This window comes from Neoarius graeffei, chromosome 1 (genome assembly GCF_027579695.1).
Source record: "Neoarius graeffei isolate fNeoGra1 chromosome 1, fNeoGra1.pri, whole genome shotgun sequence".
Taxonomy (NCBI): Eukaryota; Metazoa; Chordata; class Actinopteri; order Siluriformes; family Ariidae; genus Neoarius; species Neoarius graeffei.
The window spans coordinates 19,732,149-19,758,621 of NC_083569.1; the positions used below are offsets into that span (position 1 = coordinate 19,732,149).

The window sequence follows — 26,473 nt, forward strand, 5'->3', positions numbered from 1 at the left end:
GTCTGTTTTAGTGTCAGATCGACTCATACCACACTCAGAAATAGTAGAATTAAAGTTCATGATTATGCTTATTCATTCAGTTGAATCTTAGGTCATGGCTTCATAAAGGCTATGAAATACACTGAAATATATTGAAATATACTATGGTAATGATTAATGTTAATTTTATAGATCCCGTAATTAATGAATACATTCCGTGATTAATGTTAGTTTCATAGTTCTAGATTAGTTTCATAATGACATTATAATTATAATTAAGATCTTATGATTTTTAGTTTAAGAGTATTAACCTAATTTAGTTATAAGTTTAATCCTGTTAGTGGTTTAATTGTTCTCTCTCTTTCAGACATATTCTCATTGTACTTGTGGTTAAGTTGTTCTTTTTTTTATGTTTATTCTCTTATAACATTCATTATTAAGAGCTGATTGTTATTTGTTAATTACTTATGTTGATGGAATCAAGATAATCAAGATGTAATTTACTGACTGACCACACATTCATGTGTTAAGAATTATTCATGTTAATTATTAAGAATTAGTACAATCCTTTCTGTGCAAACTAGTGTTTTTTGACCTTCTTCGTAGGCAAACATTAAACATTATCTATGTTTATACATTCCAAACTATTCCACGAAGAATCAGACATAACATCTATCTGTACCTTATTGTTAGCAAAAATATGTTATTATATTATTATGATTGATTCAAGATCATTACACACTTCTACATAGACACACACACATAGACACACACACACACGAAGACAAAACATAAACACAGCAACACTATAAGACATTCCCACAAATGTTTTCATTCAGACGAAGCGAGCGAATAAACTGGCATGTGAACAACCCACACGTGTTCTCCTGTCCGTTTCTGAGCGATTCGTCTCCTTGTCTCCTTGTCTACTTCGGGCCCGAAGTGAAGGCATTCACGAAGGAATCCAGGGTCTCTTTCTGGGCGAACCCAACAGGGGATAACAGTGAAATGAGCGAGCACAGAGAATACATTTACCTCATTATTTACCTTATTATTTGCTCATTATTTCATGTGAACTTTTGTTCATTTAATTAAAAACACGCTTGGAATCAGTACACCATCCTGAACATTAGTAAGCAGGACTTAACAGACCTCAGGATCAAGATAGAAGAACGCTTCTCCACTGGATACCACTAGCCGAACACTGCTTCTAGTCCGCTTGGCCAGACACCAAAGCAAGACGCATCGTTGACCACACCCAGGTCTTGTGCTGACCACGTGAGTTGGTAATGTACTTGGGTCACTGCTCAAATGTCTATGTGCAGTGATCAAAAGGAGACCGCCGCCCAGTTTCAGGCCGAGAACACAGGGGCCCTGGCGAAACCAATCCGCTGCCAGCCGGACCGATACGGGCAGTACTCGACAGGCCCCAGATTTCACACCACACGTAGCCAGCAAGATTCAAATCTGCGCAGGAAAACCCCAATGGATTTCAAATACGTTGCCTTCACCACTCAGCCATGACTACTGGAGGTGTTGAAACTCAAGTGCGACAAAAAATTACTTTGAGCACTTTTTTTGCGCAAAGGCACACAAGCCAAAGCCTCCATTTTCACACCAAGCACAGGCCACAAGGCCTGTCAACAGCCCACTGTGGTAAATGTCAGAAATGGGATTCGAATCCACACCCCCAGAGGGGGCAACAACTTGAACACAGCACCTCAGACCTGTCGGCCACCCTGACTTGCTACTCCAAGTGCGAATCCGGCATAGAACATGCTGAGGTCTCATGTTGCTCTCACGTGTGGGCCATGCGCTTGGCCAACTATTGCAATACTCTGGGCAGTGCTTTTACAAGTTTGCAGAAAAGACAGACTTTTCTGCAAACATTTTATGACGGTGCTTTGGCTCAACCTGTCCAGGAGAGAAGCCATTTCCGTTTAGGACAGATACCTGGATTTGGAACTGCTCCCTCTTTTGCCAGACAAGCTCGGGTAAAAGCCACCACAAACCAAGGCTTTGGCTGCCTTTCGGCAAACCAAATTTCAGATGGAGTCGGCAGCACATTCAAAGCAGTGTGGGAGACATTGAGTGGACATCAAGGACATCGCTTTAACCAGGTGGCCACCACTGCACACGGGGCCTCATGACAGCATGGACAAATGTCAGGAGATGCTTTGCTGCACTTCGTTTCAAAACGCATACACTTCAGGGAGGCAAAATCCTCAGGTTGGACGTGAACGAGTCTACGACCTAGCGTACTTGATTCACTGGATGTACAACCGTCTAAGGGCAGCGCTGCTAAATAAAGCCAGCGCTGTAAAATGAAATCCTACAATGGACTGCAATGACCAGTTTTCACCCATCGTATGGCAAAGAGAATCTCAAACTTACTCATAAGCATGCTGAATTGCATAGGGAATCATCAAGGCATCCGTTTCAGTACCTCATCTCATCTCGTTATCTCTAGCCGCTTTATCCTTCTACAGGGTCGCAGGCAAGCTGGAGCCTATCCCAGCTGACTACGGGCGAAAGGCAGGGTACACCCTGGACAAGTCGCCAGGTCATCACAGGGCTGACACATAGACACAGGCAACCATTCACATTCACACCTATGGTCAATTTAGAGTCACCAGTTAACCTAACCTGCATGTCTTTGGACTGTGGGGGAAACCAGAGCACCCAGAGGAAACCCACGCGGACACAGGGAGAACATGCAAACTCCACACAGAAAGGCCCTCGCCGGCCCAGGACCGAACCCAGGACCTTCTTGCTGTGAGGCGACAGCGCTAACCACTACACCACCGTGCCGCCCCGTTTCAGTACCTTAAGATGCAAAACTGGATTTCAGCATGGTATCAGTACACCATCCCGAACATCAGTCAGCAGGACTTAACAGACCTCAGGATCAAGATAGAAGAACGCTTCTCCACTGGATACTGCTAGCCGAACACTGCTCCGTAGTCCGCTTGACCAGACACCAAAGCGAGACGCATTGTTGACCACACGCAGGTCTTGTGCTGACCACGTGAGTTGGCGATGCACTTGGGTCACTGCTCAAATACCTATGTGCGGTGATCAAAAGAAGACCACCGCCCTGTTTCACACCAAGAGCACAGGGGCCCTGGTGAAAACAATCCACCAGCAGCCAGATCAATACCGGTAGCACTTGACAGGCCTCAAACATCATGCCACACATAACCAGCAGGATTCGAACTTTGTGCAGGGAAGCCCCAACAGATTTCAAGTCTATTGCCTTCACCACTCAGCCACAACTAACAGAGGGGCTAAGGGTTATGTGCGACAAAAAAAAACATTTGCAGCGCTTACTTTCGCAAAGCCACGTCAGCCGAAGCCTCCGTTTTCACCCACGTTCGCTGCTTGCGGCAAGCACGGGCCACGAGGCCCGTCGACAACCTACTGCAACAAATGTCAGATAAGGCCGCTGCTTACACCGCCCTGATGTGCCACGCCTAGCCTGAATCCGGCACAATGAGTGACTGCCAATGGACTTGCTGAAATAGCTCAGTAGGGAGCGCATTAGACTGAAGATCTAAAGGTCCCTGGTTCAATCCCGGGTTTCAGCATTGAGGAGTGTGGTTTATGTATATCAAAGGCTGTGCTTGTTTTTTTTGCCTGGGCAATGTCAGTATATGCCGGTAATTTGGTGCTGAAAACAATTCTACAGCTACGTTTTGGTTCCATGGTGTAATGGTTAGCACTCTGAACTTTGACTCCAGTAATGTGAGGTCAACTCTCAGTGGAAATTCTGAAGACTTTCTTTGCAGTATCTGAGCTAACATGCCCAGATTTTTTCAATTGCATGCTCCTTTTGGTCGATCACGAGTTCTACTCACGATCGGGTCATACCATCATAAAAATGGTACCTACTGCCGTCTGGCAAGGCACGTTGCAATACAGATGCGAGTTGGGAGACAAACTTTTGCGGTTCCCAGAGGACTAGCCCCCCACTGTAACCTGAGCTATGAACAGTAATAGGCGAGAGGCCGAGGGCTACGGAGATCGGTGCTGCCCTTTGCGCCGCATGGTATGGGAAGGACCTTGATTTGCAGGTCAGCGGTGCTGCACAGGTGATGTCATTTGCACCAATGCCTTCTTTTGTGTCCACACGGACTCTATACTATTATCTGCACTGGTGTGCGTTCTTGATCCGTGTGAGTGGAGCCCCATAGACATAGAGTGTGGATGGATAAAGAAACTCATCAAGTTGTTTTCTGATGGTTTCGGTCCCGTGCGTGCCTGCCACCATACCAGTGTTATAGAAATTACCAGTCATACACACCGCCTAGTGGCCAGTGTTAGTAATTACCAGTCATACACACTGCCTCATGGCCAGTGTTATAATAGTAATTGCCAGTCATGCACACCACCTCGTGGCCTGTTAGTCTGGAGGATAAAAATGGTATTATAACCCCCCGCACATCTCATCTCATCTCATTATCTCTAGCTGCTTTATCCTGCTCTACAGGGTCGCAGGCAAGCTGGAGCCTATCCCAGCTGACTACGGGCGAAAGCCCCCTGTACATCTAGGGGTAAAAGCTGCCAACCATGTTTTTTAGTTAAAATGGTTCCTAAGAGACAGAAATATGGTGGTTGGCATCTTTGGAAATGCCTCTGACTATCCCTTGGCAGCCATTTTGAAACTGACTATTGGACAATCTCGAATACCTAAATGTATGGACTCCTGGAGCAATCTACACCATAAAAGTTGTGGTTAAACCTAAGTTTTTTGTTCAATAGATGTTCTGGTATCTACCAACAAGGATTTTATCTGGTGGCCCTCTTGGAATTCAATATGGCTGCCAGAAATGTAATAAAAACATGTAATTTTACCTTCCAGGAAGATACAAACATGATCTTAGTGTCAAAAATTATATGTCTTTGATGGTTAGAAATAATGTGGTTATATTAAATAACATCCACACATCATTAATGAAGCATTTCCAATATAAAATAATGCTAAATTCCAAATTATATATATATATATATATATATATATATATATATATATATATATATTGGTCCACCATTCATTTCAAGCATACTGAAAAAAACCCCTACAAATAGAATGTTTTAAAATATTTCAAAAGAATAATTTAACAACTTTAAATAACCAAAATAACAAGTGCAAGCAGGTGGTGTAGTGGTTAGCGCTGTTGCCTCACAGCAAGAAGGTCTGGGTTTGAGCCCCATGGCTGGTGAGGGCTTTTCTGTGTGGAGTTTGCATGTTCTGTCTGTGTGGGTTTCCTCTGGGTGCTCTGGTGTCCCCCCCATGGTCCAGAGACATGCAGGTTAGGTTAACTGGTGACTAAATATATATGACTGGTGACTCTAAATTGACAGTAGGTGTGAATGGTTGTCTATGTGTCAGCCCTGTGATGACCTGGTGACTCGTCCAGGGTGTACCCTGCCTTTCGCCCGTAGTCAGCTGGGATAGGCTCCAGCTTGCCTGTAGAACAGGATAAAGCGGTAGGAGATGAGACAAGTGTAAGCCATAGTTCATAAGTGCCTATAGGTTGACCATTGAAGCATTATGGGTATCAAAGAAATTTCACTCCATTACCTGCAATATATATTGTTTTTTATGAGTATGCAACATATGTTATGTTGTCCAATCAGAAACCTGCTTTTATTCACTTAAAAATATGATACTTCAAACATATTGGTTTGATTTTTCTTGGAAGAACTGGAAAAAGCAGCCAATAAGGTCACTTGTCCCAGAGGCAGCAATCTAGAAGATCCTAGAAGGTGCGGCAGTGTACCTGAAAACAGAGAAAATCAGTGGCTTTATTCAACATGAAAGTAGTTTTCCTCTGCCAATTAAACATTGATGTGTTTTGTAACATGGCGCATATTATTTATAAAATGGGAGACAAGGTACAGATGTGATATTGTACAAGACAGTACAAGACAGCCTTACAAGACAGTGTAAACTAGACAGATTGCCTGCTTGACAGTTTTTAACACAGTCTGGATGAAGACACCTTGGAGCTGGAACAAAGACAAGGACACGTGAATTTGGTGAAGACATATATTTTATATAAAGTAGTAGGTCTCTATAGGAATGGAGCTAACGGATCCAAAGCTACATTAAGTATGAGTTTTTGCACTCATTTCTAAGTCTCACATTTTTAAAAACTGTACACTGAGACACTACTATTTGTGTTGTGGATCCCTTGTTTTTTAGTCAGTCATGGAACCCTTATTCAGCTCCAAGAAGAGAAAAAGAGGAAGGGTTATTGACTTCCAGAAGTGCTTCATATGTCATCGAGACTGTGGAAGGAACAAGAATGACAAAACTTTACGTCAAGCAAGTGAATCAGGAATGATGACTTTAAAGACCAAAGCTGAAGAATGCATAATATATAAAGATGAGGAATATTTTGAGTTGGCAGCTTTTACCCCTAGATGTGCATGAAAGTGTTATGGAGCGCCCTATTGAGAAATAACCACCAGACTATGTGTTAGCGGAGCTCCGGCCCGCGTGAGGGGAGCCCCATAGGCATAGAGTGTGGATACATAAAGAAACCCATTGAGTTGTTTTCTGATGATTTCAGTCCTGTGTGTGCCTGCCACCACAGGAAACCCAACAACTAGTGGAGTGAGTAGTGAAGTGTGAAGTAGAGTAGTAGTCGGGACAGTACAGTAGTGAGTAACTTGTCGCTGTTGTCGCCCGATGTCACTGTGTGTCGTATACTCACGTACCTGCCATCACAGGCAACCCAATGATGGCGGGAATCTCCATGCACGATGCACACACGTCATGCCTGAATTTTTATTTTTAATTTTTTTAAAATAATTTTCGATATAAAACAAAAGAGGCTGGCTATGACATAAGAAAATTCTACAACCCATAAACAGCTGGGAGCTCCGCTTTTAGGCAGTGCCTAAATCTACAGTATATATTAGTATTACCAAGACCAGCAGCTGTTTTTTTCTCTCACTTTAATGAAATACTCCAGAAAATGTCTGTTATAAAATAAACAACCAAAAATATTTTGAATTGACTGTCCAATTACATTGCAGACTTTCAGTTTGAAATTGTGTGTATTTAGAGGAGGGTTTCTCTTTCTATCTGCCCAACCCCCTCCCTCTCTCGCGACACATGCGACTCCTGAGATACCAGTGACCCCGTCTTGCCACCATCGCCTTCTGGCTCGATCCTTCAGGATAAATTCTATATACTGTATGTAAAATTTATATACGGAATTTATATATTTCTGTAAAGCTGCTTTGTGATGATGTCCACTGTTAAAAGCATTTTACAGGTAAAATTTAATTTAATTGTATTTTATTGTCATTCTTCTTCCCAGCATCCATTTTTATCTGTGCAAAAGGGGGCAAAGTGGTAGAGATGAGTGAAAGAAAATAAATAGATAGATAGACAGATAGATAGATACTGTAGAGAATAACTTCAGTGTGTTAAAGTCTTTCTCCTTTCTACACAAGATGGCATAGTCCGTTATCTTACTGTGGGCCAAATACTAGGATCCTGCACCCCCCCCAAGATATAGACTTCTGTCATTATATAAATAATACTTTACACAATTATACAGGCTTGATCTGTTCTTCAGTCATACATACATACTACATTTATATTCACCGATCAGCCATAACATTAACACCACTGGCAGGTGAAGTGAATTACATTGATTATCTCGTTACAATGGCGCCTGTCAAGAAGTGGGAAATATTAGGCAACAAGTGAACAGTCAGTTCTTGAAGCGTTATTGCCAACTTAGTGACTTTTTTAAATTAAAAAAGCGACTAGCAGCAAATCTTGTGACTTTTTGGACAAATCTTAGCTACTTTCGAAAGACGATATCTTTGTCTCCAGAGGATTAAAAGGTTTATTCACTACAGGGCAGATGAGGCCGAATCATCCCTGACTGAAAACGAAACATCCTTCTTGTGGTTGGTTTCCCAGGCAGACAGGGGCTGTGCACTGTGTGAGAGAAAAAATAAGGAAAACACCTTGTCTCTTCAAACTTTCTCTGAGTAATCATTTTATATGCAAATATAGTAACTATCACTGCACAGTTGTTTTCTTTAAAATTATGTGCATGCTGATTTTGTCAGATGACACTGAGGTTATAAAATAAGAATTTTCTCAGTGCAGAGCAGCAGTGTGAAAATGGCTTGGATGTGACTGCTGGTGAACATGTTTTAATAGGCCACGTTTTAGTCACTGTTTCATACTCATTCCATTGCCTGATAACAGAAACAGAAAAAAATATAAATGAGAACAGCTTTATTGGGAATTAGGCTGCATTAAAATCATGTCTGTAGCCAGCTATAAGGTCACTGAGGTCTGGACCTCAGTAATTTTTTTTTAGAACTAAAAAAAAAATTAAAAAAAGTTTAAATATAAAGACAACTGGATAAAAAGCAAACCTCTCTGATAAGATGACTGCATGCTATCCAAACACATCTCATCAGCCATCATCATGTGGTCCCCCTTGAAGTCATTTTTTGTTGATTTTATCAACTGTGCATTGATGGAGACTTGAGTGCAAAGTGTTTTGTGGAAATTGCACACCAAAGACACCTTCAGGTCCTCAGTAATCTCACTGATCTTCAAACTGTCCAAATGGGGCCTTTCTCACCAGCAGAAAGTAGTCTTCAGCTGATGAGAAATCATGAGCAGCACTTGCTCACCTTCTGGTGTCAGTGTTCTTATTATCCTCTCTTTTGTCTGGATCACCTTTCTCCATTCAAAATGTCCCTTATAGGCCCCAGTGAGGATTGAACTCACGACCTCTGGTTTACGAGACCAGCGCTCTTACCACTGAGCTATGGAGCCCTGACATTCACAGCAGCTGAAAATTGGGGCCACAGCAGAATCTTGAAGCCCCTGTGCCAATCGTCAAAACAGCCCACAGAAACTGCTGTAACATCACTCACAACTTTAGTTCCTAGCTGCAGTTAGCTTCTGTTTACTATTTGCCTCGCAAAAAAATGGACACAGGGCGGCACAGTGGTTAGCGCTGTCGCCTCACAGCAAGAAGGTCCAGGTTCGAGCCCCGTGGCCGGCGAGGGCCTTTCTGTGCGGAGTTTGCATGTTCTCCCTGTGTCCGCGTGGGTTTCCTCCGGGTGCTCCGGTTTCCCCCACAGTCCAAAGACATGCAGGTTAGGTTAACTGGTGACTCTAAATTGACCGTAGGTGTGAATGTAAGTGTGAATGGTTGTCTGTGTCTATGTGTCAGCCCTGTGATGACCTGGCGACTTGTCCAGGGTGTACCCCGCCTTTCGCCCGTAGTCAGCTGGGATAGGCTCCAGCTTGCCTGCGACCCTGTGGAACAGGATAAAGTGGCTAGAGATAATGAGATGAGATGAGATGAAAATGGACACAAATTTTAAATAATGCAGTGTGTCAATCATAGAGTGGGCTGTGGGCTGTACAGTCTGGCTACTTTCTCATCTGATCGAACAAAAACACTGGACAGGCCAAGCCCTCACGAGACATGGTTATAAGCACCATGAGTGACTTCACTGATCTTCAGGCTCTTCATGTGGGGCCATCCTCAGCAGTGGCCAGTGGTTTTCATGTGATGAGAGCTCCAACCCAAAAAAGCTGACCAGTGTTTTTGGTTCTTTAAAAAAAAAAAAGGAATTTTCTCAACCTCGTGCTTTTTCCATACATATCTCACAGACTTCTTGTCCCAAGTTTCCTTGCACTACATAGTCCAAATTTATAATTATGTAGCCAGGAACTTAAAATATGTGCAGCATGATAAGAATCCTTTAGAGTTTTAGCTGCAGTCTTTTTGTTGATATCAACTGGCTCACTGATAGAGAATCGAGCAGAACTGTTTTGAAGAAACAGTGAGAACTTATAAGCAATGAATGATACAGACAACACTTTTCCTCAGTCCCAATATTTCAGATCAGAACTCTCTATCTTCAGAAGGTAGGTCAAAAGCCCCAATAAGAAATGAACTCACCACCCATGGTTTACAAGGCTAGTGCTCTAACCAATGAGCTATGGAGCCTTAAGCAAGCACCTATCTATCGTATATTCAGCCCAAAGCAGAACCTCGAGGACCCTCTGCTGATCCTCAACTACCACTTGTCCACCAAGTCACCACTTTTCCACTGAGGGCTGGTTCTGAACTGGTGCCTAATCTTGAGCCAGTTCTTGAAGTTTCCACAGCCAAAGAACCAGCTCTCAGCCAGGAAAACTGGTCCCAGAGTGCCACCAAATCTTTGCTGGTCTAGAACCAAGAAAACTTAGCCATCAGTGGCTAGGACTTGTTTTGCTGGGAAACAATCTTGATTTTTTTTTAACAACATTTAAGGGTTCGTCTCTGAGAAACAACCAAAAACTCCATGAGATGACATGAGGAAGAAACCTTGAGAACGCAAACTCAAAAGAGAACGCATCCTCATCTTGGTCACACCAGATAGTGAGATTATAAATAAGTTCCCTTCTATAACTTTGTGCCACATTGCCAAAATTTGCAACACACCCCTTGCACTGATGTCACACTTACATTAGCAACCCTTGTCCTGGGGGACAAGTGAACTTTCTTTACATACTGAAGGCAAGCGATATTGAAGATGTCAGACATCTGCAGTTCAAAGAAAGCTACCACACAAAAAGCTTTACTGCTGGATTGCTTGGATGAGAGAAGCAAAGGATAGATACCTGCAGAAGTTAGAGTTTATTTATGGTTATGATCCGTGCAAAATTACTCGAAACGATTGGAGTAATGTCCATTTGTGGCCAAGGTTTACCTACATGGATGTTGGAATGTACCTTCTCACAGCATTTTCTCTGTTATAATAAAAAAAAAACCTTATTGTTTACTGAAAGAGAAGGGCAGGAAGGATTGAGAATCCAGCAGCTTTGGTTTGTTTACACCCAATACTAAAACTTGTAGCATCCTAGCAATCACCTCAAAGACGCCTACAAAAAGCAAGAATCGGAGACAGTTTCGCTAACTCTTTACATCCCAGCAGCCGAATCAGTTTGCCTGACCACCACTTCATTCACCGGAAGTAAACTCGCAAGCAAGTTACGTGAATGAATACAACCTCTGTTCTATTCCAGGTTAAGCACTCGCAAAGAACGACTGAAAAACTTCTAACTCCGTGGATTGTCAGTGAATAAAATGGCAAGATCATGGTTGCAAACTGTGACCGTATGGCAGGCCTTGGAGAGAACTTTTCTCACATGCCATTACTGTTGTGGGCTATTGAAGCTGGAGTGAAACAAAGGGATTCACTGTCAGTTACAGATAAAAACTGTCAGTGAAAAACATCTCCTACTCCCAGTTCAGAGATATTTCCTTTCTGAAGAAATGCCCAAGTCAAGTTAATAAGCCACAATCAGAAGTTCAAGACACAGTTCCAGGGAGACAGTAATACTTTTTATGTTTTCCTCTGTTTGAACGATCGGAACAACCAAAAACAGGGCAAAAATGAACCATATTTCAGACCCATTAAGCATTGCTCACAAGAAAGACAGGGTCTGGTTGTCCCCCAGAAGAAATTATCACTTGATGCCACACACAAGGGGTCTATTGCTTTACCAAGTACTCATGAGCATCTGAGTCATTTCCGAATTCATGATTGGCTTCATTTGAGGTCTTTTTTTTTGTTGTTGACGTTTTGTCATTTTTAAAATAAAGAAATCTTTGTACCCTCATGGTACAATTATTCCTCAATAGTCCGTGCACTAAAGACATGGCTTGGCTCAATCCTCATACCAGAATTCCACAATGGCTGTGGACCCATGAGTCTCTCTGTTCTGACTGGAGTAATTACACTGTTGGATTGTCCTGAGGAAGGGCATGTCATTATCTGAGTGTATTAAACCCACATATATAATACTGAAACTGTATATTTTGGGAATCAGAATATTTTGACTCTTTTCTACATTATAGAACAATACTGAAGACATCAAAACTATGAAATAACACATGGCAGGGGCGTGTTTAGCCTATTTTTGGGGGTGTGCAAGCACCCCCAAAAATGAGCTTAGCACCCCCTAGCTCAGCACCCTCAAAAACACTGCTTTTGGACGTAATTTTCAGAAATAAGTGCCCTTGCGCACTGCGCAATGAATGTGTGCGCGGGCGTGTGTGTGTTCTTGAATTCACCTGTTACGTGATAGTTCTATGAGCAGTAAAATACCTCTCCTCCTTGCGTCCCCTCTGATTGGGTTGCCTGTCCGCGCGAGTGCTTGCTACGACATGGTGTTTTTTTTAACTGGATTCCATGCCGATGAGGAACTCGAAGTAGCACCTGAGTATTGCTGGCATAGCGAGATGTGAAGGTACGGAAATGACTATCAAAAGAACACTACCAAAATATAACAAATATAACAAAAAATATAAACTAATGTAAACTAATGTAAAATCATAATAATACACACTATTATTACACAATACACAATAACACATTAATTAACAATTACCACTGTTCAAAATGAATAGCTCCAATATTACAAATGCAGTAGTAGGTCTTGTTTAGTTAAAAAATATAACGTAAATATTTGTGTCAGTGGTTGTAAATGTGTAGATATCATAGTTTATTGGGTCAGCTTCTGTTAAAACATTGCATAAGTCTAGTCTTGTCTAGTCTAGTCTTCTTGTCTAGTTAAGTCTAGTCTAAATGCGGAATAAATGTGGAAACACTGTCGTTCAAGCCAGGTGCCTCTGTCAGCTCTGGGGGCTAAGCACCCCCAAAGATCAGATGCGAGAATCGCCCCTGACACATGGCACATGATGATGCTTTGCACACTATTGGTATTATCTTAACCAGCTTCATGAGGTCGTCAGTTAACAGGTGTTGCCTCGTCAAAAGTTAATTAGTGGAATTCCTTGCCTTCTTAATGTGTTCGATGTCAAACAGTAAATAATAAATAACAAAAATACAGTAAGTAGCTCTATTTGACACTGGTAGTAATCCATATTATATCAGGAACCGCTCACCTAAGTAAAGAGAAATGGCAGTCCATCATGACTTTATGACATGAAGTGTCTTTTCATGAATAAAAAAAAAACCCCTTTGAATTAGGTGTGTCCAAAAATGTGACTTGTACTGTATTTTTTCGAAAGCTCATAACTCTTTTGTCTTTCTGTAATGTATGCACTGTATGTGTAGTAAACAAAGGTTTTTCTCCTTGGTGAACACTAGATGGAGAAGTCAGTTATCTTATTGTGGGCAAAGTACTGAGAACCACACAACCCTGCTCACATCCTCCAGAGATGTTCAGTTCTTTGGTGAAGAACACGACATTTCACAAAAAAACCCCTGTGACAGAGTATACCTGGTCTTCTATCATACACACTGCATATATATTATCCGAACCCCTGCTCTGGTTACTCTTAGTAGCTCAACATTCAGAGACACCATTCTGATAAAACAGCATAACTGTCCATGGATGACAACTTTGAAATAAACCTTAACTATTCTCTTCCACTTAGCAGCTCTAACATTAAGCTGCCTGCTGCTGCACATATGACACATGGAGAAAGTAAGACACAAAACAAATAAGCATTCAAAGTGAATATCAGTTCATCTCATCTCATCTCATTATCTCTAGCCGCCCCATCCTGTTCTACAGGGTCGCAGGCAAGCTGGAGCCTATCCCAGCTGACTACGGGCGAAAGGCGGGCTACACCCTGGACAAGTCGCCAGGTCATCACAGGGCTGACACATAGACACAGACAACCATTCACACTCACAGTCAATTTAGAGTCACCAGTTAACCTAACCTGCATGTCTTTGGACTGTGGGGGAAACCGGAGCACCCGGAGGAAACCCACATGGGCAGAACATGCAAACGCCGCACAGAAAGGCCCTCACCAGCCACGGGGCTCAAACCCGAACCTTCTTGCTGTGAGGAAACAGCGCTAACCACTACACCACCTTGCCGCCCAGAGGCACCACTAAAACATATAATTAAAATATTCAATTATGTACTTATTAAAGGATATTTTTCTCTCACTCCATCCATCCATTTTCTATTCTGCATTTCCATTGTGGGTCGTCGGTGAGCTGGAGCCAATCCTAGCTGACTATGATGGAGAAGCCAGGTACACCCTCGACAAGTCACCAGTCTATTGCAGGCTTAACACAGAGAGACAGACAGACATTCACACTCACACATACGAGCAATATAGAGAAGCCAGTTGACCTCATCCTTTGGACTGTGGAAGGAAACTGAGGAAATCCACGCAGGCACAAGGAGAACATGCAAACTCCACACAGAAAGGCCCCTGATTGACTGGTATGTTCAAACCAGGAACCTGCTTGCTGTGAGGCGACAGTGACACTGCACCTCTGTGCCACCCGAGTGTAGTTTATACATTAAAATGACTGTAATTATGTAAAAACATTAATTCCCTGCGTTCAGTATGTGTTTGCTTAAATGTGCTCAGGACAGGTTCCCCATGTGAGGCTGGATGTAGATAATATCACTATAGCCTTCTTTCATCTCAGAAATATTGCTCAGGTAAGAAATATAACGCCACTTCATGATGCATTAAACCTAGTTCATGCTTTTGTTACCTCCAGGTTGGATTATTGTGATGCCTTACTGTCTGAATGTTCTAACAGGTGCATAAACAAGCTCCAGCGAGAGTCCTTACTAGAATGAGAAGATATGACCACATCACCCCTATCTTATCCACACTGCACTGGCTCCCAATCAAATTTTGCACTGATTATAAACTACTGCTATTTAACTATAAAGCACTAAATGTGCTTTATCTCGCATCACAGTACCTGAGTGAACTTCTGGTCCTTTATGACTCGCCACAACAACTTAGATCAAAAGGTGCAAGCTATCTGTTGGTACCTCAAATAGTTAAGGCTACAATGACTCGCCACAACAACTTAGATCAAAAGGTGCAGGCTATCTGTTGGTACCTCAAATAGTTAAGGCTCCAGCAGAGGGACAGCCTTCTCTCACAAATCCCCACAGTTATGGAACAGCCATACAAGTAGTGTTCAGGTCTCAGACACAGTCTCAGTGTTTAAGTCTTGGCTGAAAATATATTTGTTTAGTCAAGACTTTTGTTAACAGCTTTTTATAACATAAAGTAGCAGATCTGGAGGGTTCTTGGGCAGAGAGTGTTTTGAAGAGTGTTTTGAAGTGCCCTTGAGCAAGGCACCTAACCCCCAACTGCTCCCCAGGCTGCTCTGGGTATGCTGTATGTCGATCTATGAAATGCCTGTAATGTAATGTAATGTGATGATTGGGTGCTGTCCACCCCTTACACATTCACTCAGGTTTGTAGACGGTAGAGTGGCCTTACTGTATGTACACTTTATGTACGACGGTGCCCTAAAGTCTCTGTTATGTTCTGACTTTTCCTTTTAGTTATGCCGTCATACAGTATTTAGTCTTGCTGAAGTCCCCACTTGCACTCAGCACACAATGTTCACTGTTTGTAACCATTACATGACAATGAGCAAACCAAATCTCTCTCTCTCTCTCTCTCTCTCTCTCTCTCTCTCATGCTACACATGCCACTCCTGAGATACCAGTGATGCTGATCTGATGCGTTACTTCTGGCTGGAGTTCTCATCACTTCACTCCTGTGGAGGATGACCCCTTATGGAGAGCCTAAAGATCCACGTAGAAGATAGCTTTGGAGAATTAATACAAACAGTTTTGCTACAATGGCTCAGGACTGCAGTTGCCATGAACAGTTTTGCACTCAAGTCTCAATCAGTAAGCAGTTGATAACTTCAACAAAATAGACTTCATGCCAAAGCTACAATGAATTTCCTGGTTACACAGTTTCCCCTTTTCACTATATAGGACACAGTTATAGAAGTGAGGTATTTATAATCACACTGTCTGTTATCACCCAAATGAGGATGGGTTCCCTCAAGGTTTCTTCCTTTTGTCATCTCAGGAGTTGCCACTGTCACCTCAGGTTTGCTCAGGAGGCAGAAATTTATATCTGGCATTTATATAGTTCTGTAAAGTTGCTTCGCGACAATGTCTATTGTTAAAAGTGCTATACAAATAAAATTGAATTGAATTGAATGTAAAGCCAGGATGCTGCAGCAACTCAACAATCTGTCAACACTGTTAGTGACATTGTCATGTGATGTTGTGGGGGCGGAGCTTCAGGATGCTTCTTGAGCCTTTATGATGTTTCCATATTAGCTTACAGAAAGTCCTCAGAATATTTTAATTCAGCTAAGACCAGTCATCATGTTCACTGTTATATTAATGTGTCTGTGGCTTTCACTTGGTGAGTTTAGATTTTTTTTTTATTTCAAAAATATTATGTGTTGAATTAATGATTAATTAGTCTGTGTGGTGTTAAGAAACAGCAGAATGTGGGTCTGACTTGTGTAGTTCTGGCTTGATTATGTAAAGGTTAAAAACATTATGTTCTCTATGACAGGTGACTCCATGGCAGATTCAATAGAGCCACTTTTCACTCGTGAAGTTGTATATGAAGGTGATGATGTCACTCTGTCCTGCAGCTACAGAAAATTCACTGATACAGTAAACAACCTGCAATGGTACATACAGCATCCAAAATCTACACCTGAGTTCCTTCTTTATATTTATCCAAGTGGAGCTCTAAGTCCCAACCTTCCTCCAAGAATGTTTGCTAAAGTTGATGAAAAGAAGAAACAAGTGGATCTGCTCATCTCCTCTGCTGCTGTATCAGACTCTGCACTATACTACTGTGCTCTGCGGCCCACAGTGACAGGAAATCCAACTGCACTGTACAAAAACTTTCACACAGTTTTGTTTATACTGTCGGCAGTCCTGCGGATGATTTTGAGAAGTTTTTGATGAGAATCTCACTTTCTCTCTGAATATTTATAAAGGGATTATATTGATGCCACATGTTGTATAATAGTATCATAAAACAGTAAAGCAGTTTTATTATACTGAAGAAAAATTAACTGATAAGTTTCATAATTTGCATGCTCTCTGAACCTAATTTTACTGAATTCTCTCTTTTTTAACTTTTTATTTATAAACCTTTTCACATGTTAAGAACAACTAGTAAAATGCAGTTAAGAAACAAAGCAAGAAGAAAAAAGAGAAAAATAACATGAGATCATGGGATGTTCAGTAAATAAACACAGATTTGCATAATTAAAAAAAATATATCCATACAGAGAATAATTATGGAAAAACACACCAGTTTCCCCACAGTTTTTCTCCCAGCTCGTTTTGGAGCTGTATGGAGTAAGTCATCTGTTGAAGAAGGTGTAGTTGCTGAAAAATATTGACAAAGAAGCCAACAGTCGGGCAATTTTTTTTCTCAAGCCAGTATTATGTAATGGCTTTTTTTTACTTGCAGCCAACACTGTCTTTTGGAGGAAAGTGTCATCTTTACTTTATCCATCAGCAATATGTCCAAGACAGAGGGATGGGAATGCTGTACTGATATAAAAAAAACCAATATTTTTTCAAATGGTTGCTGACATTTCCTTCCATCAAGTCTGAAAATAGAGACAAGACAAGAAAACATGAGCATTCAACCTTTTTCCTGATTCAGTTTTTACTTTTCACAGCAGTCCTACAATGTACAAATTTTTGTCAAGAATAATATCCCATAAATAGTTGTAAAGAAAAAAAATGCAGCTTACACAGAAACACAGTGGTTAGAAAAAGTATGTGAAACCTGTAGAATTCCATTAACTGGTCACACGTATAAACAAAAATAATGGCCCTCGTTTACCAATCAAGCATAGAAACCAGGTCTGAGTGTAGAAATCAGAATACGACAGTGTTCATGTGTGATTCATGAAACATTTCTCTCTTACCATTCATGGCATAAGAATGATCGGTCATTGATAATTGTGGCATCTGAAAATCATCATCATTTAAATATCACACCCCTAAATATACTCAGTTTAGAGTCTGTGCCCAAGACTTTCCATCATGGAGAGGTGTGATACATTCAAGAAGAAACATTTCTCCACCCTCCAAATAGAAGCTCAAATGTCCAATTGAAGAAATTATTTCTATTTGGCAGCAAGAAAAGTAGCATCATAGAAAGTCAGAAAAATGCAGTATTGAAATCACTGCTGCAGTCAACAGCATTGCCATCGACAGTTGAAATCCAGCTGTTTCATTATTTAATTTATATATCCATGAGATATATAGCCAATTTTCTGTCCATAATAATAAGGATATAATAGCTTATATCGCAAATCTTTAGATGTGGGTGAAGAAACAATTGTCAGATCTCAAACATGCCACAAAAATTACACAGTTGTGGAGTTTCTTATTTCCTCATTTTCATGATGTTTCAGGCAGCAGTGGTGTTCAGCCTTCAGCTAGATAAACTGGTCTGGAGCCACCCACAGAGCCAAGTAACCACGAGCTGTGAGAGAGAGCATGTGCCTGGTCAACTTCATTTCATTTACTAATATACATCAATTCCTGCATTTCACATCTGCAACACATTCCAAAAAATGTTGGGACAGGGAAATTTAGGGCTCGTGATGAGGAAAAACAATTAAACAATGATGTAATTTAAAACAGATGATTGTAATCATGATTTGGTACAAAATCGATATCCAGGAAAGGCCTAGTCTTTGAAGAGCAAAGATGGGCCGAGGATTTCCAGTTCGTCATCAAATGCATGAGAAAATTATTGAAATGTTGAAAAACAAATGTTCCTCAAAGAAAGATAGGAAGATATTTGAATATTTCACCCTCTACATTGCATAATATCATTAAACGATTCAAGGAGGAGTTTCAGTGCACAAGCCTCAGCTGAACACCTGTGATCTCTGATCTCTCAAATGGCACTTCATCAAAAACCACCATTCCTCTATAGCTGATATAACCACATGGGCTCGGGATTACTTTGGCAAATCTTTGTCAAGCAGTACAATGAGGAGTTACATCCACAAATGCCTGTTAAAACTTTAATGTGCAAAAAAGAAACCTGATGTTGACTATGTCTAGATGTGCTGTTGACTCCTCTGGGCTCGGAGGTATCTGGGATGGACCATCACACAGTGGAAATGTGTACTGTGGTCAGGCGAATCAATATTCCAGGTCTTTTTTATAAGAAATGGACACTGTGGGCTTTGGACCAAAAGTGAAAAGGACCATCCAGACAGTTACCAACAACAAATCTGAAAGCCAGGGTTTCTCATGGTATGGGGTTGTGTCAGTGCCCTTGGTAACACACTTCTGTGATGGCAGCATTAATTCCGAAAAGTACACTGAGATTTTTGAAGCAACATACCGTATGCTGCTTTCAAGATGACTCAGTTACTTTTTTCAAATCTGGTTCAGCCGTTAGCGAATGACCATAATGGCAGTTGGACATTCATCTTTCATACAAAAACCTCAGCTGGAGTCGTCACTGAACCTATTTGTCACAGTAGTTGTGTTAAGACTATTTATGATCTTAAGAACTATTTTCAGGGGTTAAAAAAATACTACAATTGCCACTTAAACAGTACAATAATTATAAATCTTTGTTCATGGACCAATAAACTCAAACAAAACTGGAAAGAGGGTTATATTTTTGTATAAATGTTAAATCTTGAGACACAGCCCAGGCCTCTAACTCCGAAAGATCTATTTAAGAGGTGAAGTTGGATGCAGTGAGTTGATCAGCAACAGTGGGATTGTTCTGTGTTGTATTGGTGATTTAGTTCACTGTGACTGATCCTGTGAAGTGATGATCTGTACAAAGTTATGCTCCAACAGCAGAACTTCCTGGGTGTGGCCTTCTAGAAATGTGTTCCCTCATGTGTAAAGTTCAGCACATACAGCAAGCACTATTATACAGGATCCTCACAGAGCTGTGTTCAGAAATGGCTCAACTATACAACTTCCTGTACATAGTGAGATACATCCCACTGATTCTCACTGTCACTACAGGTAATTAACTTTCATCAGATAATTAATTATATTCCTTAATACCCATGTTTTAAACATAAATTCTTGAAATTATTCTTTTTGGTTTGTTGACAAAAAAAAAAATTCACAGATTTATCTCTTTATGTTCCTCTTTACAACAGGCAGTTTCGCTGATAAAATTTGGCTGACAGATGAAGATGCCATTGTCAGGAAAGAAGCAGACACTGTTACTCTGAAATGTTCATTTGAGTCAGCCAGCGAGTACATTTTGCTTTACTGGTACAAACAATATCCGAACAGCGCACCACAGTTTTTACTGTATAAAGGTGCGAGGTCAAGCTCCTACCAGAGCACTCTTACTGATCGCCGATTAGAGTCAAAAACAACCAGAGACTCCACTGGACTTACTATCAGAGGTCTAAAGCTCTCAGATTCTGCGCTCTATCACTGTGCTCTCGGAGTAGAACAGTAATACAGAGTTAATGAAAGGCTGTACAAAAACATACAAATGGTATATATGAAGCTTCTAAAACCACAGATGAAAGATACTCCCTTTACCAACTTGTCAGTTAACCACAGACACAAACAGCATTTGTGGTAACACATGCACCTGGAGGAAATAGAACAGAATAATAATGAGGGATTAACACAACAACTCCACATTAATCACAGTGAATTCACAAACTTGCATGTTTCATTCTCCAAAATATTTTAATGACACTTCCAGATCCATTGTGTCAGGTTTTGCTGGTTTGCACTGGAATAAAACTAATGAACTCTTTTCTGGGTTTCCCCATAACCTACTGGAGTCAATTTTCATTTGTTCATTCATTTGCTCATTCATTTGCTCATGTGTTTATTATGCATGTAGGTATATATGTACAAACAGATGTGACTTTGATCATACAGATACAAAAAAAAATAATGAAATAGAAAAATAAGAAAATTCCCATTGGAATTTGCTTTTCCTTTTTCCATCACAAGATTTGATTACACTGAACTTTGATGAATATGGGTCATGTATATCATGTAAAACAAAATTATGTGTTTAAGGGATGATGACTCTTTTATCAAGCACTGTTTTTTTTTTTCAATTTATTCTGTGATTCAAACTTTCAAACACGCATTTAGGTGGACTGGTCACACTAAATTCCCTCTGCACTCACTGTCCACTTTATTAGGAACACCTGCACATTCATGCAGTTATCGAATCAGTCGATTATGTGGCAGCAGCATAATACAAAAAAAATCATACAGATACAGGGCAAGCGCTTCAGGTAATGTTCACATCAAACATCAGAATGAAGAAAAAGTGTGATCTCTGTGATTTTGATAATGGCATGGTTGTTGGTACCAGAAAGGCTGCTTTATTTCAGAAACTGTTGATCTTCTGGGATTTTCACACACACCAGTCTCTACAGGTTACACAGGATGGTGAGAAAAACAAACAAGCAAACAAAAAATTGAGTGAGTGACAGTTCTCTGGGTAGAAACACCTTGTTTATAACAGAGGAAAATGGCCAGATTAGTTTGAGGTGCCAGGAAGGATTTACTAACTCAAATAATCACTCTTTACAAATGTGGTGAGCAGAAAAGCATCTCAGCATGGACAAAACAACAAACCTTGGGTTGGCTACAATAGCAGAAGTCCACATCAGGTTCCACTCCTGTCTGCCAAGAGCAGGAATCTGAGGCTATCATGGACACAGGCTCACTCAGACTCCATAGTTCAGTGGTGAGAGTACTGATCTTGTAAACCAGGGGTTGTGAGTTCAATTTTTGCTGGGGGCTGGAAGGGATATTCTGAAGGTAGAAAGATGATCCAGATAAAAGAGGGAATATTGAGAACACTGACACAAGTGCTGCTCATGATTTCTCATCACTTGAAGACCACTTTCTGCTGGTGAGACTGGCTCCATATGGCCAATCTGAAGATCAGTGCGATGACTGAGGACCTGAAGGTGTCTTTGGTGTGCAAGTTCTGCAAAACACTTTGGACTCAAGGCTCCATCAACGCACAGTTGATAACATCAAAAAAAGATCCTTGCTATGGAATTTGTCACACATACAAAGACAAATTAATGATAGCCCTGGTTAAATACAGCAAAATCAGTAAAGCCATAGAGGATTTTCTGAAGAAAGTAACATGAACCTGCTTTCCTCCACACATCTCATGCAACCATCTCAAACTTTGAGCAGGATCCTGCAGACATGAAAAAGTCAAACCTTTGAAGGATATAATGAAATTCCAGCAACACAAAAACAATTATTTGTGGGTTGTTTGGCTCGTTGGTCTAGGGATATAATTCTCGCTTAGGGTGCAAGAGGTCCAGGGTCCAAATCCTGGATGAGCCCAGGTTTTACCTTAAATGGTCGACCTGGACTGCTGGTTACTTGGCTGCATCGTTCTTAAAGTGCTAGTCTAATGAAAGTTATATCAGAAAATCCCCGGTTTTGTGTGTGTGATGTGCTCAAATACGCTGTAAAGTTGGTGGACAAATTAAAAAATTGGTCAGGAAAATATGTTTATGCATCTGAATTCTGTTCCAAAAATCACTAAAAGCTTGTCCGCCATTATTAGATCGCAGCGAATTACAAGTAGGAGGCGCTGCACGCGTGACGTTATTTGCGCCAATACCTTCTTTTGTTTCCACACGGACTCTATAATATTCTCTGCAGTAGCGTGCATTCTAGATACTGATTCTTTTGAAAAAGACACCAAAGCTCTTAAAATTCATCCTCAATCTTTGGTTGGCCGTCTGAGGATGATTTAGAACCTATAGCCACAGAGAAAGACATGGACGACTACACAACCCAAGTCACTCGTGAAGAAGAAGAGCAACAACTGCACCAGCTGTTTTCTGGAACCCGGGAAATTAATACATGGTACAAATCATAGTTTGCTATTTTTTAAACTAATTTGGTGTTCAACTTTCACAGTTATGATAGAGCAGTATCGCTAAATAATGGCAATAAATAGTCACTTACTCTCACTTTACAGTGCTGGAGCTGCAGGAGCAGGTGGCGCACAACAGGCAGGAAGTTGTTAGGATTCACCTCCAAAACTAAGTTGCTCAAAGTCCAGAGTGCTAGCCATTACACCATGGAACTCAAACATTGCTGTAAGATTGTTTTCACCACCAAACTATTGGAATGGACCAGGCAAAAAAATAAGCATGCCCTTGGTCAAAGACTTAAATGTATGCAAACCACACACACTCCTCAATGCCAAAACCCAGGATTGAACCAGGGAGCTTTAGGCTAACGCACTCACTACTGACCTATTCCAGCAAGTCTTTCATAATGAGGTCATGTCTCCATCCAAGCACTGCTCTGATAGCTTTTGCTGGGGAAAGCCCTGTAACCTAAAACATAATTATGTGATCAGGAATGGCTCTAGTGTGATGGTGTATTCGGGCTAAACAATTTTTTTACAGAGCTGGGGTGTGGGGGTAATATGCTGAGGAAAATTCAGAATTTCTGAGAATAAAGTTGTAAATGTATGATTAAAAAAACTCAGATATTCTCTCAGATTGTAAAGTCATGCATTTTCAAGAAAAGAAGTCACAAATTTATGGGAAACAAAACTCGGAAAATAGTGTTTTTGTTAAGTAACCACTTCACTTTGCAAGGTTGGATCAACATCATCACGACACAGATGGCATAGATTTCCAGAGTTAAAGGAAATGCAGTCCTTCCTCATCAGTTGCGCAATATAAAAGAATAAGGTGTCAGTTTGAAACGGCTCAGCTGTTAACTATAACTGAGAGTTATAGGAAGTGCAGTCTGTGTACTTGACTGCCCCCCACTATTTTTCAGTTTTCTCATCAATTTTTTTTCTCATACATTTGTGACTTTTTTCTTGTAAATATCTCAGACTATTACCCCCTCCACCAGCTCCATATTTTTGATACCTTCAACAGCCCTAATATGCCATCGTACTCTATTTGAAATGAGATTTAAACTTTCAAACATGTTTGTAGGTGGACTGGCTAATTGTAGATAAGTGTGAATGTGCGTGTACATGGTGTCTTGTGTTGTTCTTGTGCCTGATCCAGGATGTATTCCCTGGTTTTATGCCCAGTGGTGTTCGGATAGACTCCAAATCCACTGCAGTCCTGACCAGGATAAAGCAGTTACATGAACATTTGTTGGCTGCAGCTGTAGAGTGGATTTGTAAATGATTATATAATATACCAAACGTGAGGATTTTTGATGGTTGCTCTGTGGCTTGGTTCCACAAGGTTTAAAATTGTAGTTTTATCAAAGACATAGACTTGTACTGATAGACCGTAAAAAGCCAACTTGGAAGATGAAGAAGTAATTAAGAAGCAGAGATCAGTGAGAGGGCAGCATGGTAGTGTAGTGGTTAGTGCTGCCGCCTCACAGCAAGAAGGTCCGGGTTTGAGCCCCGTGGCTGATAAGGGCCTTTCTGTGCAGAGTTTGCATGTTCTCCCTGTGGGTTTCCCCCACAGTCCAAAAACATGCAGGTTAGGTTAACTGGTGACTCTAAATTGACTGTAGGTGTGAGTGTAAATGGTTGTCTGTGTCTATGTGTCAGTCCTGTGATGACCTGGTGACTTGTCCAGGGTGTACCCTGCCTTTTGCCCGTAGTCAGCTGGGATAGGCTCCAGCTTGCCTGCGACCCTGTAGAACAGGATAAAGCGGCTAGAGATAATGAGATGAGATGAGTTTTGTGAGAAGAAACTTAAAATGCTTTGTTTCACAGAGAGGATGCTGAAGTCAATCCCAGCTCAACACCTACAGGGAATTTAGAACAGCCAGTCAGCCTGATTCATATGCCTTTGGGAAGAAACAGACACAGGGAGAATATGTAAACTCCACACAGAAAGGCCTTGAACCCAGACCCTTCTTGCTGTAAGGCAACAATGCTGACCACTGCGCCGCTCTGAGCGCGTTATGCTATCTTCAATTTGACAAAAGTTGTGTAAAGCAACAAGAAAGACCTTTTTTTTTTTTTTTTTTTTTTTTTTTTTTAGTTTATGCCTATTGGGTCTCAAAACTTTGCTCTAAATTCTACCAATGGTGTTTAAATAAAATTCAGATTCTTGGGGCAAAAACTGTGTTTTTATTTATGTTGCTCTACAAGCTGTAAGAATGGCAATTAAGGAATAACATTTATTTTCTATATTAGTATAGTATTATATAATATTAGTATATTGTACAAATGCATCATTTTTGTTTTAGAGAACTAAAGTCTGAAGTTGAAAGTTGTTTTTTTTTCCTCCCAAAATTTGGCAAAGAATTTTAATGCAAAAATATTTCTCCAAAACACATATTGTTGACTCAGTTTCTCCCTCAGATTTTTTAAACTGAGCACTCAATATAAAACACACATTTGTAAGTCAGACTAACTTCCATTCGTAATGACCGAGAACTGGATATAGAATTATGACTGAATGTAACTTTATTCAAACACAAATTTATAGGTTACATTCAATTCAATTTTCAAATACAGGGAACGTTAAATACTTGTTCCTATAACAAACTCCTCTAAAACACACACACACACACAGTTTTATGAACTTTAAATAAATAACTTGAATTTTTATCCAAAAGTACAGTTTACTCAAATATTGGTATGTGGAATGTTGACAGTTTTTTTTTTTAAGCTGAAGTGGCCACAGTGTTCATACAAGAGTATGAATTAAAAAAAAAAAAGGTTGTCACAAGAAAGGAGTAACAATATATGAATTCATGATCTAGTGTTTTTTATTGTTGATGGTATTTTTCTATATATTTATAGGATGTTAAATAAGCAGACTGAATCAATAAAATTAACATTTTCATTCTGAGATGAAGCAGAGTTGTCATGAATATGAATATGAGCGGGTGGAGCAACATGTCGAGACGTCAGAGAAAATCTCAAACGTACAACACAGGCATCTATTTCTAAAGCCAGAGGTCTGAACTAAACACTCAGAATAACAATGTTACTCCTCTTAGTTTTCTTCAGTATCACTGATATTGGTAAGTCATATACATTACACATGAAATAATAATTTTTTTTATCATTAAGAAGCACAATTTCTCGATGAATATCTGCATTTATGATGAAAATATCACAATATTCTTATAATTTTTTTTTTTTTTTTATAGCAGAGGCTGCTGACAACAGCATTAAATCAAACCAAACTAATGTATTTTCAACTGAAGGCAGCAACACCACGCTGTCCTGCACATACACTGGATATACTGGATCAGAGACCAGTCTCCACTGGTATCGACAAAAACCTGGATCAAGACCTGAGTTTCTGCTGCTGATTCTTGAAAGCAGTGGAAGTATCATACACACTCAACCCCCTCATCAACGACTGTCCATCAAACTTGATAAAACGAATAAGAAAGTGGATCTGTTCATCTCCTCTGCTGCAGTGACAGACTCTGCACTGTACTACTGCGCTCTGAGGCCCACAGTGACAGGAAACCCAACTACACTGTACAAAAAGCACTACACATGACTGGAGCAGAGTCGTGCTTTTCTCACAAGAGGGAGCTCTTTACATGTTTACCCTCACTTCTTCATCATATCAGTTTAACCATCATTTTTACACTGACAATATGTTGTGGTAATACGTTATTTTAAGGAAGACAATATTGGAGGTAAACTAATGTCTTATTCTTGGTAGA

At 40.5% G+C, this 26,473-nt stretch overlaps 2 non-coding genes and 1 gene segment (V, D, J or C); 2 read left to right on the forward strand and 1 right to left on the reverse strand.

Moving 5' to 3' along the window:
• The first annotated feature begins 3,493 nt into the window (after nt 1-3,493).
• trnaf-gaa (transfer RNA phenylalanine (anticodon GAA)) lies at nt 3,494-3,566 on the forward strand. Its single transcript has one exon. It is a non-coding gene; the product is annotated as a tRNA-Phe (tRNA).
• Nucleotides 3,567-8,730: 5,164 nt separating this feature from the next.
• Nucleotides 8,731-8,803, reverse strand: trnat-cgu (transfer RNA threonine (anticodon CGU)). Its single transcript has one exon. It is a non-coding gene; the product is annotated as a tRNA-Thr (tRNA).
• Nucleotides 8,804-25,747: 16,944 nt separating this feature from the next.
• On the forward strand, nt 25,748-26,250 carry LOC132886849 (T cell receptor alpha variable 6-like; the record flags this gene model as incomplete). The annotated part of the segment is given in 2 exon segments: nt 25,748-25,813; nt 25,943-26,250. Coding segments are annotated over 2 exon segments (348 nt in total), but the record flags the coding sequence as incomplete, so codon positions are not given.
• Nucleotides 26,251-26,473: the final 223 nt, after the last annotated feature.